Genomic DNA, 22,851 nt, shown 5'->3' on the forward strand with positions numbered 1-22,851 from the left:
AAAGAATATTTTATACCACTTATATGTCAGTCTTTAGACATAAAGCGTGTCCTTTGTAAATTTATATTAAAAGTCTCAATAATTATTAAAAGTAAAATATACACGTATTTTGCTCTTGAAGCTTAAAGATCATTGACTAAAATAAGATTTATAATATTACTCCTATTGCATAATGATAATTACTCTTATTGCATAATGAAAAAAATTGAATTAGCTAGAATAAACAATTAAAAAAGAAAAATACAATTAAAAGAACTTCACGTTATATTTTAGGCTAGATGTATATTTTAATACTCATGAAAATATGCGTATTGAATCTTGTTTGTTGTAAAGAAAATGTATGTACTCTCAATTTTGACCCTTTAACAGTTTAACGACAATTTCTTACAATGTAAGTCTTTCATGCTTATGCTAAACGCGTTTAATAACATCAGTAAAAGTAGCAATTTTAATGGTGCTTATTTTAATTTAAAAATGTAAATTAATAACCGAGTTGAATGTATTTAAATAACATAAACCCTAATTATTTTAATAGCAATCGAATAATATATTTAAGAAATAAATAAATTAGTTGAACACTTTGTCTTGAATTACCAAGCCATGTCCACTAAGCAAATAAACGTTTATTTAATCAATTGCTGAACAATTAGATTTCCACACCATTATGCTAAAAGTCCTATCCAAAAATACCTCTCTTGTCGCTATTTCTGAATTTCCTTTTCGTATCGTCTCGTTAACTAGTTCCGGTTCGGGTCCCTTATTTCCCCTTGGGACCAATTTCTGTCCCCTCGGGTCGGTAGCGATTGCTCTTTGAATAAATAAACATGTATAGACTCAACGACGTGACTCGTCAATGTGATATATTAAATTGTTATGTTTTTATCCGCAGATACATCCTATCTTTGGCGCTGGCAGACTTGCTGGTCATCACTACTAGTTTACCATTCACTTCGACGGTCTACACGGTGGAGTCGTGGCCCTGGGGCGAAACATTATGTAGGCTGTCAGAAACAATCAAAGATGTGTCGATAGGGGTGTCGGTTTTCACCCTGACGGCATTGTCAGCTGACAGGTTTTTCGCCATTGTGGACCCATTGAAGAGGTGGCACGCGAACGGTATAAAATCATCGTATATAAATAATACATTATGTTTGAAAAATTCATGGACTGTGTACTGACCCTTATTTTTTATAAATATGCCTGTTGTGTTAGATGCGTATCTGTTCAGAACAGTAATTATATAAATTAAATTACTTTTGATATCTTTACTATGAAACAGAAAATACATGTTTAGGGTTTGAGTTTGACTTCGTCGTCAATGAGACGCTTAGTGGAATCTAGTTAAAGTTTTATTATATTAAATTAAAATTGCGTCAGACGTTTTCTCCGAGTGGTGGCGGAGAAGCTGGCGCAGGGTTGATGTCCGTGGGACGTCTTCAGATGTCTAGTAGGTGGCGTGGCAGCGATTGTACAGGAGTTCCTCTTGGGATGTGAGCACCCATGACAGTATGTTGTTTGCTGGTATCCTCGAGTGTCTGCTGGTGATAACGTTCTCCTCATCAAATTCCATCTGCAAAGCTTGCTTACCAATCACAACTATGTAGTGATCATCCCGCCAATCGCTGCAGTTGCTTCTTATAATGGTGAAATGAGTATACGCCTTAGAAAGCGACATTTGCTTGATGGGAATTGTCCAAGATCGTATTGCAATGCAACGATAATATAATGGATCCGGTGATTTATTATATTCGTGGCCGTTTTGCAACAAAGTAATATTCTCTCTGGAATATTTACAGTAAGAACAAAACTTGGTGATATTTATGGGATTTTCTGGTCGTAACGAGGGCGTCATGTGGTCCCTTCATTAGGCTATTGTCTTGTTCATTTTTTTGAGTGATCATTTTGTCACAGTAAATTAACACAAGTTTTGAGATAAATACCTTTTCAAACGTACTCATCTGTCACCACACATGTCTGTCTTATTTTCAACAGCAACGTGCTACTGCAGTAAGTGAAAACAATATACTAAAATTACGTTTATAGCCAAGTATAAATATAAATTTGTAAGTACAGGATGATTAAAATTGATTATAATAAATAAAGCATGAGTTACAATACATCTTTAACCCTTTGTAGTCTAAAGCATGTTTTAAAGTGTTGCTCCAAATTCAAGCCATTTTAAATAAATAATTTTTTGATCACTTATTAAAAAAAAAAAAAAAAATTCTAGGTGTATATTATATGGAATAAATTTTATTTTGCAAGTATTAAGTTCAAAAATTAAAAAAATATATATAATAATACGAATAGTATTAGATTACTTTTTTTATTGAAATTTAATATATGTATTAGAACGGAATTTAATTGATATTAATTCAAAAAATATACCAATATTAATCGTATTAGATTATAAAAGCTTAATATTTATTGAAATTGTTTTAATGATTAATTTTTTATTATATTATTTAGATGCATTTATTTAAAAAAATTGAATATTTGAAAAACGTTTTATTTATTTAGTTTTCATATTTATTTTATTTATAAATATTATTAACTTCAAGATATAATTTTAAACAACATGAGAAAAAATGTCTAGACGTTATGGATATAGGAGCTATCAGTAAAAAACAGATCCAATACATGTAGATCAAGGACTTCAAAGGGTTAAAGTTTAATTAAATAATGTAAAATATAATATTATAACGTTATGTGAAAATTCATTTTGCATTACACGCTAATAGTTTTTAATAATTTTTATATTGCTTTAAATCGTTGGAAATTATATTAGATTTTCATGAAAATCAGGATATATTACACCTTAATAGTTTGTGTCATTATTATTATATTATGATGAAGATAATTACAATAGAAATTATGGTTTACATGGCGGGCTATATTTGGGTGACAAAATTATTTTTTATAATTTATTTTTTGGCAAAATTCCGGTTTTTCACAACTGTATATGTAATAAGTATGTTTTAAAAATTAACATTTAAAATTTGAGCGTTAAGTATCTTGCTTAAGTATGTCGTAAATATTTGTTTTAAAACAATAATTTATAGCATGTATTTTTCAAAACACAAAATTAATATATATATATATATATATGAGTTAATCAAATTAGGACATGAAAATTAGAGTTTCTTATCAAGTTAATTTATACAAATTTATACAAGAATACATAAATATCTAAAATCGTTGTATGTACTATTTGTGTTATACCTCTATGAAAATTAACGAATCATTATAATAGAATTAACATACATTTATTGGAATATTTATATAATAAAAAAAAAATAAACCGAGCTTATCTATCCATTTATAAGCAATATTTTTTAATTGCCTTAACATATTATTTATTATTTTTTATTGCCATATTTTGTAATGCACATAAGCGATAATTTTAATCAAATATTATAAAATTTAATTGTAATAATATTGTGAATAATTATTAAAATTATAAACTCATTTAAAAATAATAAATTACGATATTATTTTATCTTAAAACTCCGACTAATTTTTTAATCTTTTCTAAAAGGCTTACATTTTTTATAGCAATTAAGAATGCGAGACACAACTTTAATAGCTTTTACAATTAGTATTTATATACTCATTTAAAAAAGCTTTTAATAATTTTTTCTCACTTCTAGCTTTCTCATTTTTTTATAATAAAATATTTTTACCAATTAAACTAATACTCCTTATTATGTTTAATATATATATCGTTTCCATAGCTGTTACTTTTTTAATGTTATAAATATAGATTAATGAAAAATAATGTTCATTTATAATATTAAATAAAACGTTAATTTAACTACATTTGTTGAAGTTTATAGTATCAACTTTTAATCGACAGTTTAAATATCCCAAATTCAACACGCAGCGCTATATCTCCCATACTCCCACCACTTAATGTTGGATCCATTCGTTTAATCTCTTTGAAGTCGATAATCTTAAGCGTGGATTTATTGAGTAAGCTCTGAATGTTTTTTAAGCTTCATATAATTATATATTAAATCTGTTTATATGTATTTAAGTTTATTTATACATCAAATATAAATATTTCTATATACAAAGTATTAAATTTAATATGTATATGATCTAAACATGATTATTTGCACAAGCAAGCATATTATAATATTAAAATCTAAATATTTATTTTCCACATATTTTTCAATTTAATATTTGTAAATATTAGTCTGTCCCTAATCCTGAAAAGCACAAAGTTTTGTGCAAAATACGATTTTGTTGCTGAAACTCATTAACAATTTTTTTTTTGTTAATAAATAGGCGCATGTGTCGTCAATTTAAATCAGGGAGTCGTTTTAATATTTGTTTTAAAAACAATAAACCTTATAAACAGTATTAAACAGTGTTCAAAACTGTTACTTAACAAAAATCCAGAAAGTAAAATTTAATAACGATTATTAATTGACGTGGCGGTAAACTGCTAGCGACTAATTGCTGGCGGTGAATTGTGAGCGATAAATTTTCTTAGACTCATAAAATATTTTCTCGTTGTATCATATATGTTTTTATTCTGAATATCACTCGTAGTTATACTTTGATTGATAAACCAAATATTTATATATTTAAAGAAAAATTTGTGCAAAGTTTACTTTTTTTTTTAATGGTAAAAATAAAAAATAAAAATATTGCCATTCAGTTCATAGGTTTAATGACAGTATGATGTGTTTTTGGCAGCCAGTGTGATACATAATAAATCTTTTGAATATTTATTTTACTGCACAATCAATACTAGTATCGGGCGGCAATGTTGAATGCGGGAGAATTTAGCTGTTTGCAGTGGAGTAGTCGTAGAGATGATGGTTGTTTCAGTGCTTTTTGAATTAGTTATCGCATACCCTTTTATATATATGATATGTTCTCTGCATATATGACACATTTAAAAGTGCTTATCTCAATTAATATTTACCCTTTAATATCGCATAAATATTTTTTATGGCTGATCGTTTTATGCGAAGAATATTAACAATGTATTTTGTCTTGAATATGACAATACCATATAATCTATTAACCGCACGTTTCAATCAGTACAATTATATTGTGTAGTGATGACAAAAGTCATACACATTTTGACCACACTAATAAATAATTATAGTAACGGTCTTAGAAATCTCATATGAACATCGATTTTTTTACGTTTCTGAAAGTCAGGTAGTGATTTCTAATTCGTGGCTGATCTCAGGTGGCGATTTCTCTTGAGGGTCCGCATTATACAAATGATACTTTCTCACGTGGAAAATCATAGTTTCGCGTGGAAATAAAATATGATATTTATTTTTAAAAGTAATACTAATAAAATAAAACTTGTATGTATTCATACCTCAATATTATGCAATTCATCTTATTTCGCGTATTTCTATTCGTAAGAAAAAAATATAAGCATACGTATTCTAAGAATATTATATGATATTTATATTTTGGTTATCTGTCACCATATGACAGGCGAATTACGATGTAACCATATTTGTTACACATCTCACTTGGGAATCTAACACAGTGGCTTTCAATATAACTTGTTCACAAATATTTAAAATATACTATTTTTAGAATTAACCATAAACTACACGGTTCTATGCGAGTACATGTTTTGTTTATTATTTTAAATTTCAGTGTATCTGATAAAATTGAAGTTGAAAAGTTGAAATTTATAATAAAGTTAAAAGCATATATATTTGAGAAAGCAATTCTAATATGTCTAGAGAGACTGTTGCTATATGGTTAATGAAAATATTACTATATTAATCTAACGAACTTATCATGTTTATATATCAAAGAACAACATCAGTCTAAAATCACATTTAGTTATTATATTGGTGAACTGGAGAGCACCCACATTTAATATTTTTTAATTACATTCAGGCATATATTATATAATTAAACAATGATAAATTAAAACATTATTTCTTAAATTAAATAGAAAATGAATTAATAGTATAGAATGATATTATTAGACCTAAATTATAAATACAAATATTATTTATATTGTAGTAAGACTTTTATAAATGACGCAGTAAATTAAAAATAACTAAATAAATTTGTAACACATGATTTTTTTGATAATAACAAATAAATCGTTAATTTAATTTGCTCCAGCATTAAATTACTAATAAATAATTATGAACAATAAAACTAAATAATAAGCATTATTATAATAAAAAGAAGATTTTATCGTAAATAACTTCCAAGGTACATTTAATTGAAAAACAAATATTAATATCGTGTTTTTGCTTTTATTGTAACGGTCCAGTGATTCTATTCAATGTTTTTTTCTTATAAATGAGTATCTTTAATATTTCATTGTAATAACGAAAAAAATATAAAAGTTAACTGACGGTTCTGTGAAAGTTAATTAAACCAGTCATGAATGTTTTTGTTCTAAAAATAATTGAGTAAAACGAATAATGAATATAATTAGGTTTCACGAATTAACCGACCAAAAAGAGGTAATAACGACAGTAACAGACTTGAACCGAATATAAATAAAATCGATTTTTACAATTTAATAAATTTTAAATATTGTTTTATTAAAATAAATTATCTTGTAGGAATTGGAGTATCATGGATTGTGTGTAATTTTATATTTGTTCTATCAAATTATATAAAACATGTAAATATACATATATACTAATCAGGCGCGTACGGCGAGATATATTTCCTTTCGCTCGTTCGTGTGTTAAATGACGAGAGTGAGTGAGAGATCAAGGCGTGCGTTACATGCGTTCCGCACGCCTTTATCTCTCACTCACTCTCGTCACTTAACACGCGAGCGAGCGAAAGGTAATGTATCTCACCGAACGCACCTGATGTAAAAGTTAATGTTGATAAATGCCATGTCTTTAGTTTAATTAGTATATTAACATCAACACTCAAAGATTTGAGTGTATATAATTTTATTTAATTTGATGTTTTACACATTAGTAAAAAAAATTGTGTTATTTTTTATAAATAAATTTTACCCAAAAAATGTTGTAACGAGCCATGAATTTTTTAAACACCCTTTCTAAAAACTTATGTAACTATGTATAATATTACAAAATTTTATTTTTTTAAGGGGGTGGTGGGAGGGCCACCAAAGTCACAATAATAGCAGCAATCCTGATTTGGTTATTGGCTGTTTTGTGTGCGATTCCAGCGGCCGCAGGTTCCTACGTGAGGGTTTTCACAATCAGTCCGACCAAACAGGTAAACTTCTGTTTATTTTACTATCGATTTTATGAGTTAAATTTAACTGTGCGCAACCCGAAAAATATTCTTTAAATCAAATGTCCTCTTTTTTAATCAATTTCACATACTTATAAATAATTTGCAATCAATTATTAATTTAGGAATTTATTTTATGTATTTTTATATATATATATAAAAAAAATCTGCGAATTGACAAATGTTGTAATTTGTTCTTTAGTTGTTTTGCTTTTGCAAATCTTAATGCTCTTCTGGGATTTACAAACCAAACAGTTTATTCTACCGAAACATACTCGTATAGCTGTGTGAGACGCGAGTGAAATATTAATTTTTGAGCACTTTCAGTGCCGAGGTAATGGTAATTAATTACGTCGTGTCTTTCACATCTGTTTGGAAACTTCCCTTGGTTTATACGCTCATGGTAATAAACCGCACCCTCAAGCCTTTGTGTAACTCGAAGCAATGAAATAAAACATTTCTAGTACAGTCATTACACGTCAGCGTGAAAGGGGCATGCTCTAATCCAGCGGTCCACAAAATACGGCCCACGGGCCGATTCCGGCCGCAATGTAGTTGTTTTAATATACAATCCAATGTGTACATTAAAATAATGCTTTTAAATTTTAATAAATTTAAAATTTAATCAGTTTTAAATTAAGATTGATCGCTCAATTTTGGCAATACCCTGTGAATAATTATTACCTTAACGCAATTTCACTGTTCAACTCTCTATGAAGCTTTGCGTGGGAAGATGATGGGTTCAAATTTAATCATATCTATTGTCAACGGTTAATTTCATTCGCAAGACTGGTATGAATAATCGTCAAAACTAAGCTTTTCTTGAAATAGTTGAGGTGGAGTATCAATGTTGAAACTACATGGCGTACGGCTACGCAATTTAATATTTCTCTACATTTAAATTATTCCTAAATAACCAGTAATATTTTAATATGGTATTAAATTAAGCGCTGAATTAAGCACTTAAGCATTGATCTACAGATATTAAAAACTTTAATAAAAATTGATTTTAAGCTTTAGACAATATCATTTTATAAAATCTGTGTTAAAGAATACTTTGGTCGTCTCAAGACTCATAAATGATGTGGGCTATTGATCAAATCTTATAGTTGAAGTTATGAGAGTTTGAAGAGAGTCTTAACTTAAAATAAATTATTAAAGTGCTGATCAGTAGCTGAACTTCACTATATGTTAGTGTAAAGTTAATAATTTTTCGATAAGAAAATAGTAAAATCCCGATCATTTCTTCTTGTATCATCTAAGAAGCCAATTATAAATTAAAAAGTGCAATGAAAAATGACTTCTAACTCAAGGGTCGTGCATACGAAAAGTATCATATATGTATTTTGTAAATATATTTTACGATGGCCTATAGACAATTATTAAATAAAATTTGTTGGACGTGAAAAAAATCAGGTAGAAAAGTGCACAAAATTTGACCTATCATATCAGTAAAAACATAAGCGTTTAAGTTTCTTTTTTCACGCTAATTTATATGAAAATATTTTATGCTATCTAAAATTTGTTTTTTTTTATAATTTTACAGTAGTTTACAATTTTTTTTTTAAAATATTTATAATAAATTTTTAACAAAAAAGCATATATCGGTTTTAGCATATACAACCTAATAAATTCTGGCAGCAAAAGGGTTAAGATTCACTATTAATTCAATTAGATTATCCAGTTTGCTTCTGAATAATTCCAGATCTGTGAATTTGAATGAGGTTTTGCTTTCTTCTATTTATAACTAACGTATTAAACGTCATATGTGTAATACGTGTATGATTTGTCATTTGGTATACAATTTTATCTATTTTATTATATTGAATATTTCTTTCAAGATGAAAAAATAAATCAGGTTTAGATCCGTTTTGCTGTCTGTAGGCCAATAGGTTTGCCTGCACGATTATTGATATTTTCACGCTTAGTAATTCTAAGATTTTATTATAAATACAATTTTACTATAATAAATTCATCTAGTGGATTTCTTAAATATATATATGTAGCAATTGACTGATTTAGTCTTATACCTGCTAATAATTATGCTGTTTAAGAAATATTTAGTAAATAGTAAATGTCAAAAAATTATATAGTTCGGTACATGAAAATTAATGATTATGATATAATTGTAATTGCAATCGATCGATCGTTTGAGAAATTTTTTTTTTTTTAAATAGTTAATTTTAAGCATTTATAATTATTTTTTAATAAACACACAAACGTACAACAAAAATCTTAAATTATATTGCAATTATTTAAAAAAAACTCTTGAAGATCTTTTTAATACAGTTCTTAATATATGTTTTAATTAAAAAATACATATATTTAATAGGTGTGGTAAAAATTATTAAAAAAAAATATTTAGAAATTTTACTGTATTTTTAAAAACAAAAATATTTTATATGATTTTTTTTAATTAAAAATATGTGTAATTATATTAATTGCAAATTAAGATGATACAAATATTACTTTTAATCATATTCGTTATTTTTTAATAGAATTAATTTATAATATTACTATCTAAATGTTTTGTAATAATATATTATTAATGCAGTTTTAAATATATTTTTTAATTAAAAATACATTTATTTAGCACGTATGTAAAAAATTTACATACCTGCTAAATATTTGCATAGATTTTTCAAAATGAAAAATTGTGCAATTATATCAATTGCAAATAAAAAATATGATAATATTACTTTTAATCACATTGGTTATTTAAAAAAAAATAATAATGTTGTTACTATCTTAGGAAAAATTATACTCTTACAAAATAAAAACCAATCATTTTTGCATATAGTTTTTACCAACTTTTTCTTTATAAATAAAACAAATAATCTTTATCCATTTAATAATTATATACTAAATAAAGTACTTCTGTACCTCAGGTAATACCTAGCTAGGTGTTGTACTCTTTTTAAAACTATGTGTGAAATAAAGGTATTTTAATTGTTTAAAACCAATAAATGTATAATAACATGATATTTAGAATTATTTTAATATAAATGTAATTAATTGTCTGTAAATCAAATATTAAATTTATGTTTAATTAAGTTGAAACCTTATTTTTTTATTCCCGGGGTAATTTTAGTATATGTTAATATATAATTTATAAAGTATCTTAACTAATCACTGTAGCAAATTTAATTTAGAAAAAAATAAACTCATATATTATTTTTACTGCGCGATTAATTGAATTTTTCCATTAATTAAATGACATTTTATAAACAATATATTACGATATGTATAAAAAAACTATATATCTTTTTATTAATAAATCAATTAATAAAAAATATTGATAGTAATAAATACAGACAATTTAAACTTAGCGACAAGAAATACCATCTATTTACCTACTTACATGTATAAGTTAATTACGTAATATATTTAAATATATGCTTTTTTATCTGGCTCGTATATTCTATACTGCGTACAAAGTTTCAATTCGGCTCGATTCTTAAAAAGTTTTGAGTCCCCCCTTCTTACTAGCCCTGAAGGAGAACCACGTTATGTAAAATTGCGATATATCTATTTATAACTTTGCTCATAAAATCTGTCGTATAAATTTACATTTTACGTTTTATTTTCTATTTGAGTTTCGCTTGACAGTTGTTTGCAGGCTCATGTTCAATTTTCATCAAAATAAAATTATCAGGGGTTTGTTGAGTTTTTACGAAAGGAAAAGTTTTAAATTTGCTACTAATTTCACCGTGCCAACTTTTAATTTATTAGCACATTAAAAATAAATTAGTATGTATAAAAACAGGGTGATTTGCCAATATCAATTTGAATAATTCAAATATTTTTTTTATATTAAATTTTAAATACTTCTTCTAAACTGTATATAAAACCAGTGTTTCACATTAAAATTTATATGTAGTAGTTTTCTATTTTAATAAATAATCAATAAAAAATTAAGGTTTGCTATATAAATATTTCAAATGAACCTAATTAATTAAACATAATATGGTAAAACAGATTTTATATTATTGCTTTTCAAACATAGATGAAAATTGCTATTTATTTACTATGTAAACTCTATTTAATTATTTAATACGCTATGATTTACATATGTACCTGTCTGAATAAATGTATTATTTTACTTCCATAAAATTCCACTGATACATTAATTAGTTTTCTCGAAAAACATACGCTTACTATTTCTCAGAATAGATGCAAAAATATCTGGCTCGAAAATTTAAGGTACAGGATAATTCATATTAGTTTATTTTAAATATACACAGTATTGTGTACATATTATATATGACTCTTACATTGCATGTATATATGTATCATTTATAATTTTCTTAAAACGTTGGCTGGAGTAAAAAAACTTTGGACTACAGCACAGTAAAATATGGTTTATATTTTCGATTTTGTTCTTCAACTTTTTAAAAAGTGATTATATTTATGATGTTTTTTAAATCGCATTTAATAACGAAATAAATACTACAAATATATTTCGCACTAAAAACAATTTGGCATTACGTGTTACCAGTGATAATATCAATGAAAACAATTGTGAAATATTATTAAATCGTATAAAATTTATGAGCGAATTTTATATCACCTTGAAAAATGTTTTAGATCTCTATTTTAACTCTTTGAGTAATAAATTAATTAAAAAACATTTGCTAATTTGTTAATAAACACCTGGGAGTGAGTTAATTTAATGTATTTTTTCATAATTATTATTACTGTTATTTATTTATATTACATTTATAGTCAATTACAAAAAAATATAGTGTTTTATGTGTTTTAAAAATGTATTTTAATATTTTTATAAAATTAAAATTTGTTTATTTATTTTATATATTTTCGGCTTTTGTGAATTTTTTATAAAATTAATATAACATATTTTTTAATAATTTATTGCTATTATTTTCTATAAAAAGAATTTACATGAAATTAAATTTAAAAAATAATATATAGATATAAAGATTTTTATTTATTACATATTTAGTTGTATATGTTAATATAAACCTATATGGGGTACCTAAAAACAGTGAAGGATCGATCGCCGTACATGTACGGCGATACCACTGAAAAGGTTAAACATCATAACAACTATTTTATTGCACTCCAGATATTTTACATATAAAACAAATAACATAAATTTGATATGGTAAATATTCCAATAAAAAATATACGGTGATAAAAAAAATTTAAATTTTGTAAGCTCGAAAATTTTGATGTTGTTCAAGTTGTTCGCACAGAATAAGTTTTGTAGAATGCAGAAATAGTAAATGTTAATTTTACAAAGTTTCTCAGTACTGTACAAGGACTTCTAAATTTATTTTCTCCATCATTATTTAATGAGAAAAATAACCATCTGTTATTAAAATTAGTCTCAAAACGCATTCCGATATGATATGTTTATCTAAAGGAAATGCAGTAAAAGCAGCTTTTAAACAATTTTAGGATATCGTTTTAGTCTTGAGAAATATTATTTTATTAGCTCACTTGATGTATAATTCTATGTTTCTTATATTTTTGTAGCTCTAGAAACTGATATTAGATAAATTAAATAATAATATCAAGATATTTACAGATCGTCGAAATGAATTCAAGTGCAAATTGATCATAAATAAATTAACCTATTTTTTTATTGTATTTCACTATTTTTATAAGCCCGGAACTTTTGCACCTACTGGTTTTATACTTTTCCAAATTCATATATGCAAAGCGCAAAAGCTTATTATATATAAAAATTCAACGCGCGTTTTTCACTTTGATTACACTGAAAACTCTATGTATATGATTTTATGGTAATTTTATTCGCCAGTTTGAAGCCTGCTACCCATTTCCTGAGAAATGGGGCAAGGAATACGCACGCACCATAGTGATGGCGAGATTCCTTATTTATTACGCCATACCATTGACCATAATTGGAGCGTTTTACGCCATGATGGCACACCACTTGGTGATGAGCGTCAAGAACATTCCTGGAGAGCTGCAGCTAGCGCGCAGGCAGGTAATTTCTTCAAAATAATATTACTAGACTTAGAAGATTAAGAGGTCTCGTTAATAAAATTTATATTCATTAAGTGTTAGTCTATGAATGGAATATTAAATCAAAGGTAATACGAAAATGTGCTATACATTTTATGATGTGCCTATTCAATTAATTTTATATTGTATATAAATAAGTATCGTATCCTTTATTATGTAATATAAAAATAGTATTTTAATTGTTGATATTCAAAATATACGGTATTTATCTTAGTTAAAATTACATGTAAGCTACATTCATTTATGTATTAAAAATAAAGAAAAATATTAATTACTTTTAATTAATTTATAAATGGAACGCTGACTCGCTAATAAGTCTTTCGCGTCAGAAATCTTCAAAATTATATTAAATTAAAAAAAAATGTAACGAAAACATAACGTTTCTTTTCAGAATTTTTTGTAATATATTTCAAAGAGATTTTTTTTATTGTTCTAAATTTAAATTTATGTTTATATTATACTAACGTTTTCATATAATTTTAATACAGTCGAACTAAACTTTCAATGAATGATGAGATTAATATTTACTTAAAGTAATAAATTAATATTCGATATATTGTCATAAATTTATCATATTGTATATTAAGGTCAAATAGCAAGTATTGTATTTACAATTTAAATAAGATATTTCAACTTAAATTATAAAACTTAGAAACAAAGTTTATTGAAAGTAGGCAATAATTATTTATTTATATATATTGTTACAAAAATACAATATATTATTGTTTATTACTTTATTTTGTACTAAAAACCATTTATTTTTAGTGCAAAATATGTTTATATTATACCTTTAAATACTTATTATTACTAAAATAAAGAGTGAAAATGAATTTATTCAAAACTGATTTATTGTATTATTTTCATTCAAAACTGAATAAAAATACAATAAATCGCTGTTTATATTAACCCTTTGAAAAGTGAGTTAATTTATACACATTTGTATACACCTGGAAGTGAGTTAATTTCACGTATTTTTCCATAATTATTTATTTATTATTATTTTATGTAATACACATTTAGAGTAAATGATTCTCAACGTTTTATTGCTTTGATTTATTTGACTACTTTTTTGTATTATCATATTTTAATAACACTTTTCTATTATTAAATTTTGTTAATTGATTTTACATATTTTTTTATAAATTATTCGGCTTTTGTAATATTTTTATAAAAATTTAAGGCTTTTCAATATTTTTTATAAAATTACAAAAATAATATTAAAATCGTATCAAATATATCTTTATAAAGAATTAACTTACAATGTTTTTACAATTATTTTTATTAGTAAATTTTATATTATATTTTTGCTTTTAAATGAAATAACATATTTTTGTAAATTATCTATTGTTTTCATTCACAACACGTAATTAGCTAAACTTTACTAAAAAATATATTTTCCACAAATATTTTTATTTTTTTTGCAAAATATAATAGTAAACTTCAGTGAAACTCCAAAAGATTGCACTAAATAATAAAAATTTAATCGCATTAATTTTTTATTAGTTAATAAAACACATATACATAGTGAAAATAAATTGATTTAAAATTAAAATATAGACACTAAACTTTGATGTTTTATCAGAACAATATTAATATTATTAAAAACATATTATGTTTGGTACATAGTTTTTTATCATTCGACTTAATTTTGTAAGATTTTGGTTAGTTATTAAAAGTCATTATTAAATTTTTTTTATAAACGTCTAATGGATTTGTATCAATTTTTTTCGTTTTAAAAAAAGATTCCGATTTTAATTTTTTTTCTACTATGTCATATTTTTATAATTGTCGATTGAATTTTTACAAATTCGATTTATAATTAATTTGCAGTATATTCATATTTTTATTAACATTTTGATAAATAAAATGTATGATAATGATCTTTCACTACTGCATCATTATTTTTAATACATTTATTCCAATATTATAAATATTTAAAGATATTAATTATAAATATACTATACATGTTACTGATTTATAAACATTTTCATGTTTACAATTTTTTCAAGGACAATTTGATAATAAAAAATAAGACGTTATAAGATGATTATAATTTGAAGGGAAAAATATTAACCTTAAACAATTTAAATGGGGGGTGGGGGGAACACTAAATTGAGTGATAGTTTCAGTATATTTCACTAAAGATCTGCAACCATCGATTTTTTGTATTTAACCTTTAAAGCAATATGTGCTTTGGCATTTTGTGCTTGTATTTAAATGTATTGTAGTTTCTAATGTAGTCAGCATATACATCAGCATATGCAAACACTTGGAAAGTATTATAATCTATATATACATTTATAATTATGGTTTTCAACACTAGGCTGAAGATGAATGTGGATAATGCACCCCCTTGTTTGCTACCCCAATTAATTTTAAACTCTCTTGTTTATTCATTATGTATATTAATTATCCCTTTGAGCCTTTTATTGTTGTTTCAACCAATCTTACTAATTTATTTGGATCGCCTAATATTTTTAGAACATATAATTTCTTTTTTTTTATGAATTCTATCAAAAGCCTGCTCAAAGTCTATACATAAATGGTACAGTTATATCGTAGGCTTGATATGATCTATGGTATACCTTTGGCTCGGAATTCTCCCAGTATTTCACTGACGTATTTGTCTTGCCTCACATAAATAGCTAAAATTGTGTCTTTTTTAAAATATGTTTCTAGATTTTTATTTGACCAGAAATCGACTATTTTATACTTTATTTATAGTTTTGAATGACTAAATTCTTATTACAATTGTCATTGATTTTTTATATTAAATTGCTCGCTGACTTAAAAATATGTATTTTTATTCAGTCTAAAAATGTATGTAATATATGATATGTAATTTTCATGCCTAAAATGTTTTTCTTAATTTTATAAGCAATAACTTAATTGAAAGTATGCCAATATTTCATTAATTTATCAAACATAAATCTATAGTATTGTTTAAATTAAGTAGTAGTAATAAATATATTTATTAGAGATTTATAGAAAGCAATAATACATATTATAATAAGAAAATAATTTACTCGTGATTATTGAACAAAATAAATATAAAACGTACTGTTCGTCGCTTTTTTTAATCAAGTTTTTTATCATTTACATTAAACGTTTTTCTTTAAACAAATATATTTTGTGAAAATCATGTTTTTAATATAGGTGTAAATAATATACCTAGACCGCGAAGAATTTTATTTATTTCTGTATGTACTTTTTTCATCTCTTTTATGAATATTTACTTGATTTAATAAATCTTGTCTGCGTTTAAATCAAATGTTGATAATAAAACATAGGTATGAGTAAGACTTGAGAAATAACTCATATGTTAAAATTAAATAATAATAGTTAGAGATTCAACAGACTTAGAAAGTCAAATATTTTTAGAGTGTAAATTAATATAATATTAATTTTAATGTTTTGAAATATGTTTATCTTATATTTTAGGTAAAGGCGAGAAGAAAAGTTGCAATAATGGTATTGGCTTTCGTCGTTGTCTTCGCCATATGTTTCTTACCACACCACGTATTCATGGTTTGGTTTTATTACAAGTAATTTCAATAATATTTTATGCATGAATTTTTCATTTTTTATTTTTTTAATATAAAATCGTATATTTTCTTTAGAATTTATATATTCAAAGTTCGTTAAATTTTCTATGAAAATCCTTTGTCAAATTCCTCGAATTTTAGATCTCATTTACGTTTATATCTGTTTACACATGTGAAAAATCGGATGTAAGCATATGTGCTTATGTGTTCCTTTCAACTTTAACGTCACATCTTCAAAAGACTTTTGACGAATAAAAAGGTACATTTTGATACATATCCGGGTTCTTTTATCTTGTGTAATTATTTTCAAATACGTATCAATTTTATTTTATAATTTACGAATATAAATATATATCAAATATAATGCATTTACTATCATTGATGTTTACTGATCAAATTTTATATTATTTATTAATTTTTAGTTCTACGGCCGTGGACGACTACAATATGTTCTGGCACATATTTAGAATAGTTGGATTCTGTCTGACGTTTATGAATAGTTGTGTTAATCCGATGGCTTTGTACTGTGTGAGCGGAACGTTTAGACAACACTTCAATAGGTATATATACACTACTTACATTATATAAGGTTGCAAGGAACAATGAAAATGTAATCTAATAAAATTAAATTAATCGAAAATAAAAATTGAATAATGAAATATATGTTGTGTATACTGATTTTGAAAAAGCTTTTGATAAAAATTGTCATTTACTGCCGTTATTTCAAGTCCTGAAAAACGACACGCTGCTCTTATTTACCATCAGAATATTCTTACGATCCTCGTGGAAACGTTTACTTAAGATCTCTGAATCACTTTTGAAAGCATGTGGAGGTTCTCTCTACAAAAAAAATACCAAAGCTTTGCTATGAAAAACACGTCTTAGTAATTCGATGTGTTGATATTGTTTTGTCGTGTCTCTCATTGATGTTACAAAACACATTGATCCTATATATAAATAACCTCGTTTAAAAAAACAACGATTAATAATAACAACACCCTTTTATATGGCACCTAAAAATGTGCGCAACTCGAACAAAACCTCATGTTCCTTAATTTTTTTAAGTATTTATGTATAGAATTTATTTTATGTTTAGATAATTTTTTAGAATTAGCTAAAATTCGCACAAAATAAATAAGGCAATACTTAAATTAAATCATTTCACCGAAACATGTAAACCTTTTAATTATATCTAAGCTACAATTTTAACATTACTCAATATGAATAAACAGTTAATGTATATAACTTGATTTAATTAATCTTTCAGTCTAAGAAATTTTCTATACTATCGTCCGCAAATAAATTCACTTCACTATAATTATTTATTAATCACTTTTACATCTATATATAATATAACTAATATTGATCCTAATTTAGATCTTCGAGTCACTTAGTATTTCATAAGAATTTATGTATAATTAACCGCACTTTATTTATCTAATAATAGTTTATTAGACTAAGAATTAAATTCGAAATAGTACCGGAAAATTAGCATTGTAAATAATTAAATTAAATTTATACGCATTCATAAATTTTGCCAAAACCACAATTAATTGACATTGTAATTAAAATTTGTAATCATGAGCTAAATTTACTTTTATAGGAGCACATTAAAAATAGTAAATGAAATTTCAATTTAATAAATTCAGTCAAGCATTCAACCTTTTGAAGTTAACACTTACAGCATTTAATCAAAGTCTTAAACCACATTTTATTTTTCTTTAAGATTTTATTATAAATATGTTAAGATTTCCAGGATTTAATTCATGATTATTTTTTATTTTTTTTATATAATATTATGACGTTAAGTGTTACAAATAAATATTTAATGTTTTAATAATTATATTACACTAACATTTTATCCAAGTCTCAAACCATTTTTCTTGTTTTTCTGATATTATACAAATGGAATATATTTTTTCAGATATTTATTATGTTGGATACATCGGAGACCTGCTAGTGTCAGAGATTTCAGAGGAACTTCAGTTTCGCTTTCTGTGGCGAATAAATACAATGCTACTCAATTCAGAGCAGTGCAAATGAATGAATATAGACGGTAAGGAAATTTATTATAAATACTTTAGTGTTATTTAGGATTAGTTTATTTTAAGAACATCATAAACATTGCAGCTTATTTGTTCGCAAATTTGATGAAACATTTTTTTTATTATATATGATTAACAATTTAAAAAAAATTTTTTTACATATTATTTATTATTTTGAATCCTGACGAAATTTGGGGTTCGCTTTATTGAAAAAAGCCATTAATCTTATTAAATTGTTTGGTAATTTTATTAAATTGTATTTTTTTAATTGAAAAAATAGGATATGTTCACAACTATTTACAAATATTATTACCTATATAAAACTAAGAAAAAATATATTTTTATTAGAAAAGTATTTACAGGTACTCCTCCTCAATTTTATCGACTTTATCATTTTTTTGTTAATTTTGTATAAGGATGAATAAAAAAAACAACTTAAAAATATAATAAATTAAAATTAAATACCAAAAAAATTAAGTAAATTTATAAAAAAAAAAGTATAATAATATTTTATTTATTTAATCCTTTAAAGTCATTAGTGTAATCGCTAGAATTATAAGTATTATTATCAGGAGATGTAGACGGTCCGGGTAAGGGAGATGACAGCAAACAAATGGAGGTACTTTCAGGGGTAGGGATCCTGTGTGTAGCATTTTAAAAAAATCTCATTAGTGTCGTCTGCTTTGTAAGCTCATTTTTTTTTCTTAAAATATTTTACGATAGCATTGTGAAAGTTCATTTATCTGCCGTTTAATATTTGGATCCCATAGCCTCTATTTCTAATAAAACCGCATTCATAATAAATTACTTTAATGAAGGCTTTACCACTTTACTGTGAACTTATTTTATACTTCTTACACTTTTTCCTCTTTTAAGTGCTGCTAAGCTTCTAAATCTATTGGATATCCGTTAGTTAGCTTTCACTCGGCATGTTCCACTATTTTTTTTTATAAATGTTCCTCTTTAACATATATGTAAATTAAGCACTAGACTAGTCCCAAAATTTCTTTATTTACAATTAAGTCAAGACCTTCGAAATTATTTATGTAACGTTTTCGGTATTTTTATCACTCCCTTCCAATCTGATTCAATAATTTTTATACATTCTAAAATTTTGTATGATTTTCTAAAATAAGGAATAGTTACTTCCAGTGGTGTTGTAAGGTTCTGGCACTTTAATTGCAATTGAATTTATTTTTAAATACATTAAAACGATATTTTTATAAAAAATATTTCGTATAAAATTGTGAGCCGAACGATTACTCTCTTGACGATGTATTTTTGCTGGTATGGAAGTATACTTACCTATTTGTATAATTTATATTAAAGATCATAAAATATCACTAAAAATTTCAATAAAGCCAAAAGCAAAGCAATAAAATAGATATTAATATGGCTTTATTCTCGTAATTTGAATTATTTTTTCACTAAAAAAGCAAGGAACTGCTAAATAGTTTTTTTGCTGTAACTCTATGTTGCGCGAAAATCACGCGGCAAATAATGACGTGTCGATTAAGTGTTTCAAATTCCAGTCTAATGCTTCCTCTACACTCTCTGGAAGTTACCGAACCAAAGGTCTACCAAATATGGTCGAGGTCGCTTAGACATTAGAGCGGGCAGACCCGAGCTCGACCGAAGTAGCCCCGAATTAACACATTATATTTTCCGTCCTTGCCCAACCATGGCCTACTTCCAGAGAGTGTGGAGGAAGTAGGCCATGGTTGGGCAAGGAAGTGTCATAAACGGTAGTGCACTTTTATTATTAAAATATTCTCTATTCTATAGTTACATATATTATATTTTATTCAAATAACAATTTTTTTTTTAAATAAAGATAAGTGAAAAACGTTAACTGAAACTTTTTTTTACTAAAATAAATAAAACATTATTATAAACTGAAAAATGTCATGTAGTACTGCAGAGTGTGAAAAAAGATTTAGTTGTATGATTTTTTTATAACAAACACCAAAACAAACTGCAAAATTAATTTTCATTAAACTACCAACTACTCGTTCCGTTGCATGCAACATTGCTGTTACCAGTACTAAGGCCCTACGAGTCCAACCCTTATAGGCGGGAACCCAGCTTGTGACGGCCGGATGAGGGGTACCCACCCTCCGTAGTACTATATGTTTTATTGAAGGTTGAAAGATAGACACACGTTCGCCAAGTTCGTAAAGTCGAAAAAATTATAAAGAATGCAGAATGAAAATTTTTATAAAATATAAAACACCATAGTTTCAGCAAGTATGAATATTTATTTAATAGCATTTGATTTTTTTTCATTACCATTTGAATTACCAATTTTAGAACTGTAAAGATTTTTTTCGTATACTCGCGCAGTAACTGAATGAATCACCACAATAACCTTCGTAATATCCAGAGAAAAACATCGATCTTTTTGTCATAAATGAATATGTAAGCCATGCAGCAAACCACGTCGTAATTACCTCAAAAATACAGAGAAAAAAATATATTTTGTGCATTACGGTTGCGCAAATAATACACCATCCGGCGACAAAATAAACCACCAGTTTTTTCAACCTCTTGCATTATTCGACCTTCGAAATGTCCATTTAGCAAATCACTCTCTAAAGTCGTGGACATATTTTGTTGGTGGAATGAACGAGCGTGACAATTAGTTGAATGATCTCTTTATGGTCGTGATTCACGGAGACCTTCCCAAACTATGATACATAGGGCCGATCAGACAGACATAAAGTAATAGCTTATTGCTATATATGTAATACAAAATTAATTGTTACCCGCTTTCGGCATATATTTCTGTCTACGAAGTCACATCCCTAGGCTTTTAAAAACTCGAAAGGACATTTATTTTTTAGAATAACGAAAAAAGTTGGGGAGAGGAGGGATGTAAAAATAAAATACTACCATTCAAAGCAATACTTTTTTATCTCATAAATAAAGCCTTCCCGCTACCTAGTTGTTATGTTTTTAAATTGTCGATACTTTCATTGCCTCTTTCACTTTTAACTTCATTATTCAAGGTCGTGGAAATGGTTGAATTCACCATCTCTAAATTAAATGATATACGTGGTGATTTTATGAAGAGATAGCTACAGAAAATTTGACCAGCTTAGTGCACCACCGTACTGAAGAACTGGTCGTAAGTCCGAGCGGTCGTTAAGTGAGGAATACCTGTACACCAAAAAAATTAATTTGGTAAATATTGCGGCACTGCTGTAAATTCTTATTATATATTTTTAAAAAATTTAAACGTTCCTTTATATATTTTACAAATTTGTATTTAATATTTCATACATGTGTCCATCGTGTTTGGAAACAGTAGTACGGTACTCACAGAACATTTTCGATATTTTTATAAAAATATAAATACATTATTAAATCGATGTCTAACCAATATATTAATTAACAACTGCCTGCAATATTCCCTTCCATTTTTATATATTAAGCCGTTATAAAATAGCTTTTGATTATTTTGGGTCAACTTATATTAATAAAGTATTCATTTATATTTCAGAGAAACATACACCACAAACAACATTCGCAATGGAAGGACGGAAGAACAAAGATGTTCAAACAATATCTGAGGACCATCTTTCAGTTGGCACGAATACGATTAGCCACAATCTTTAAAAATTCAGTGAATGTGATAAAAAAATTAAAAACTTTTCATTAAACTGTACATACCGTTTATATAAAAAATAGTGCACATATCTAAATGAAACTTTCGCACTCTTCGTCGATGTTATTTATGTATATTATAAAAATATATGTGATTTTTAAAATAAACGGAACAATATTTTATTTTTGCCAATTTCTAACTAATTCTAAAAGCATCTGAATCAATTATTTATTGATGGATTACATCACGTAAATGGAGTCTAATTGGTTATCCGTGATTTAATTGCAGTTGTTACGTAGTACGTTCACGAAGTGGAGTCGTAAAAATCATAGTTCAACGGTTTTATGGATTGGCCACACCTTTTTTGTACAGCATGAAACGTTTCAGTAAATTACAAATGACCATAACAGAAAAG

The 22,851-nt window shown here is 26.0% G+C and overlaps 1 protein-coding gene across 1 annotated transcript in view; it reads left to right on the forward strand.

Moving 5' to 3' along the window:
- The window catches only part of LOC148237079 (neuropeptide CCHamide-1 receptor-like), a 72,159-nt gene extending 49,556 nt beyond the window's left edge, over positions 1–22,603 (forward strand). Inside the window, exons 3-9 of the mRNA XM_088183484.1 lie at positions 890–1,116; positions 7,079–7,209; positions 13,013–13,201; positions 16,681–16,784; positions 17,207–17,344; positions 18,709–18,840; positions 22,332–22,603. Of these exons, the coding sequence (XP_088039610.1) occupies positions 890–1,116; positions 7,079–7,209; positions 13,013–13,201; positions 16,681–16,784; positions 17,207–17,344; positions 18,709–18,840; positions 22,332–22,401 (991 nt within the window). The 3' untranslated portion in view covers positions 22,402–22,603. The remainder of the gene's footprint in view (positions 1–889; positions 1,117–7,078; positions 7,210–13,012; positions 13,202–16,680; positions 16,785–17,206; positions 17,345–18,708; positions 18,841–22,331) is intronic.
- The last annotated feature ends 248 nt before the right edge of the window (positions 22,604–22,851 follow it).

The sequence above is a fragment of the Plectrocnemia conspersa genome, unplaced genomic scaffold, assembly GCF_051122295.1.
Source record: "Plectrocnemia conspersa isolate PC_06_02 unplaced genomic scaffold, ASM5112229v1 ptg000003l, whole genome shotgun sequence".
Lineage (NCBI taxonomy): Eukaryota > Metazoa > Arthropoda > Insecta > Trichoptera > Polycentropodidae > Plectrocnemia > Plectrocnemia conspersa.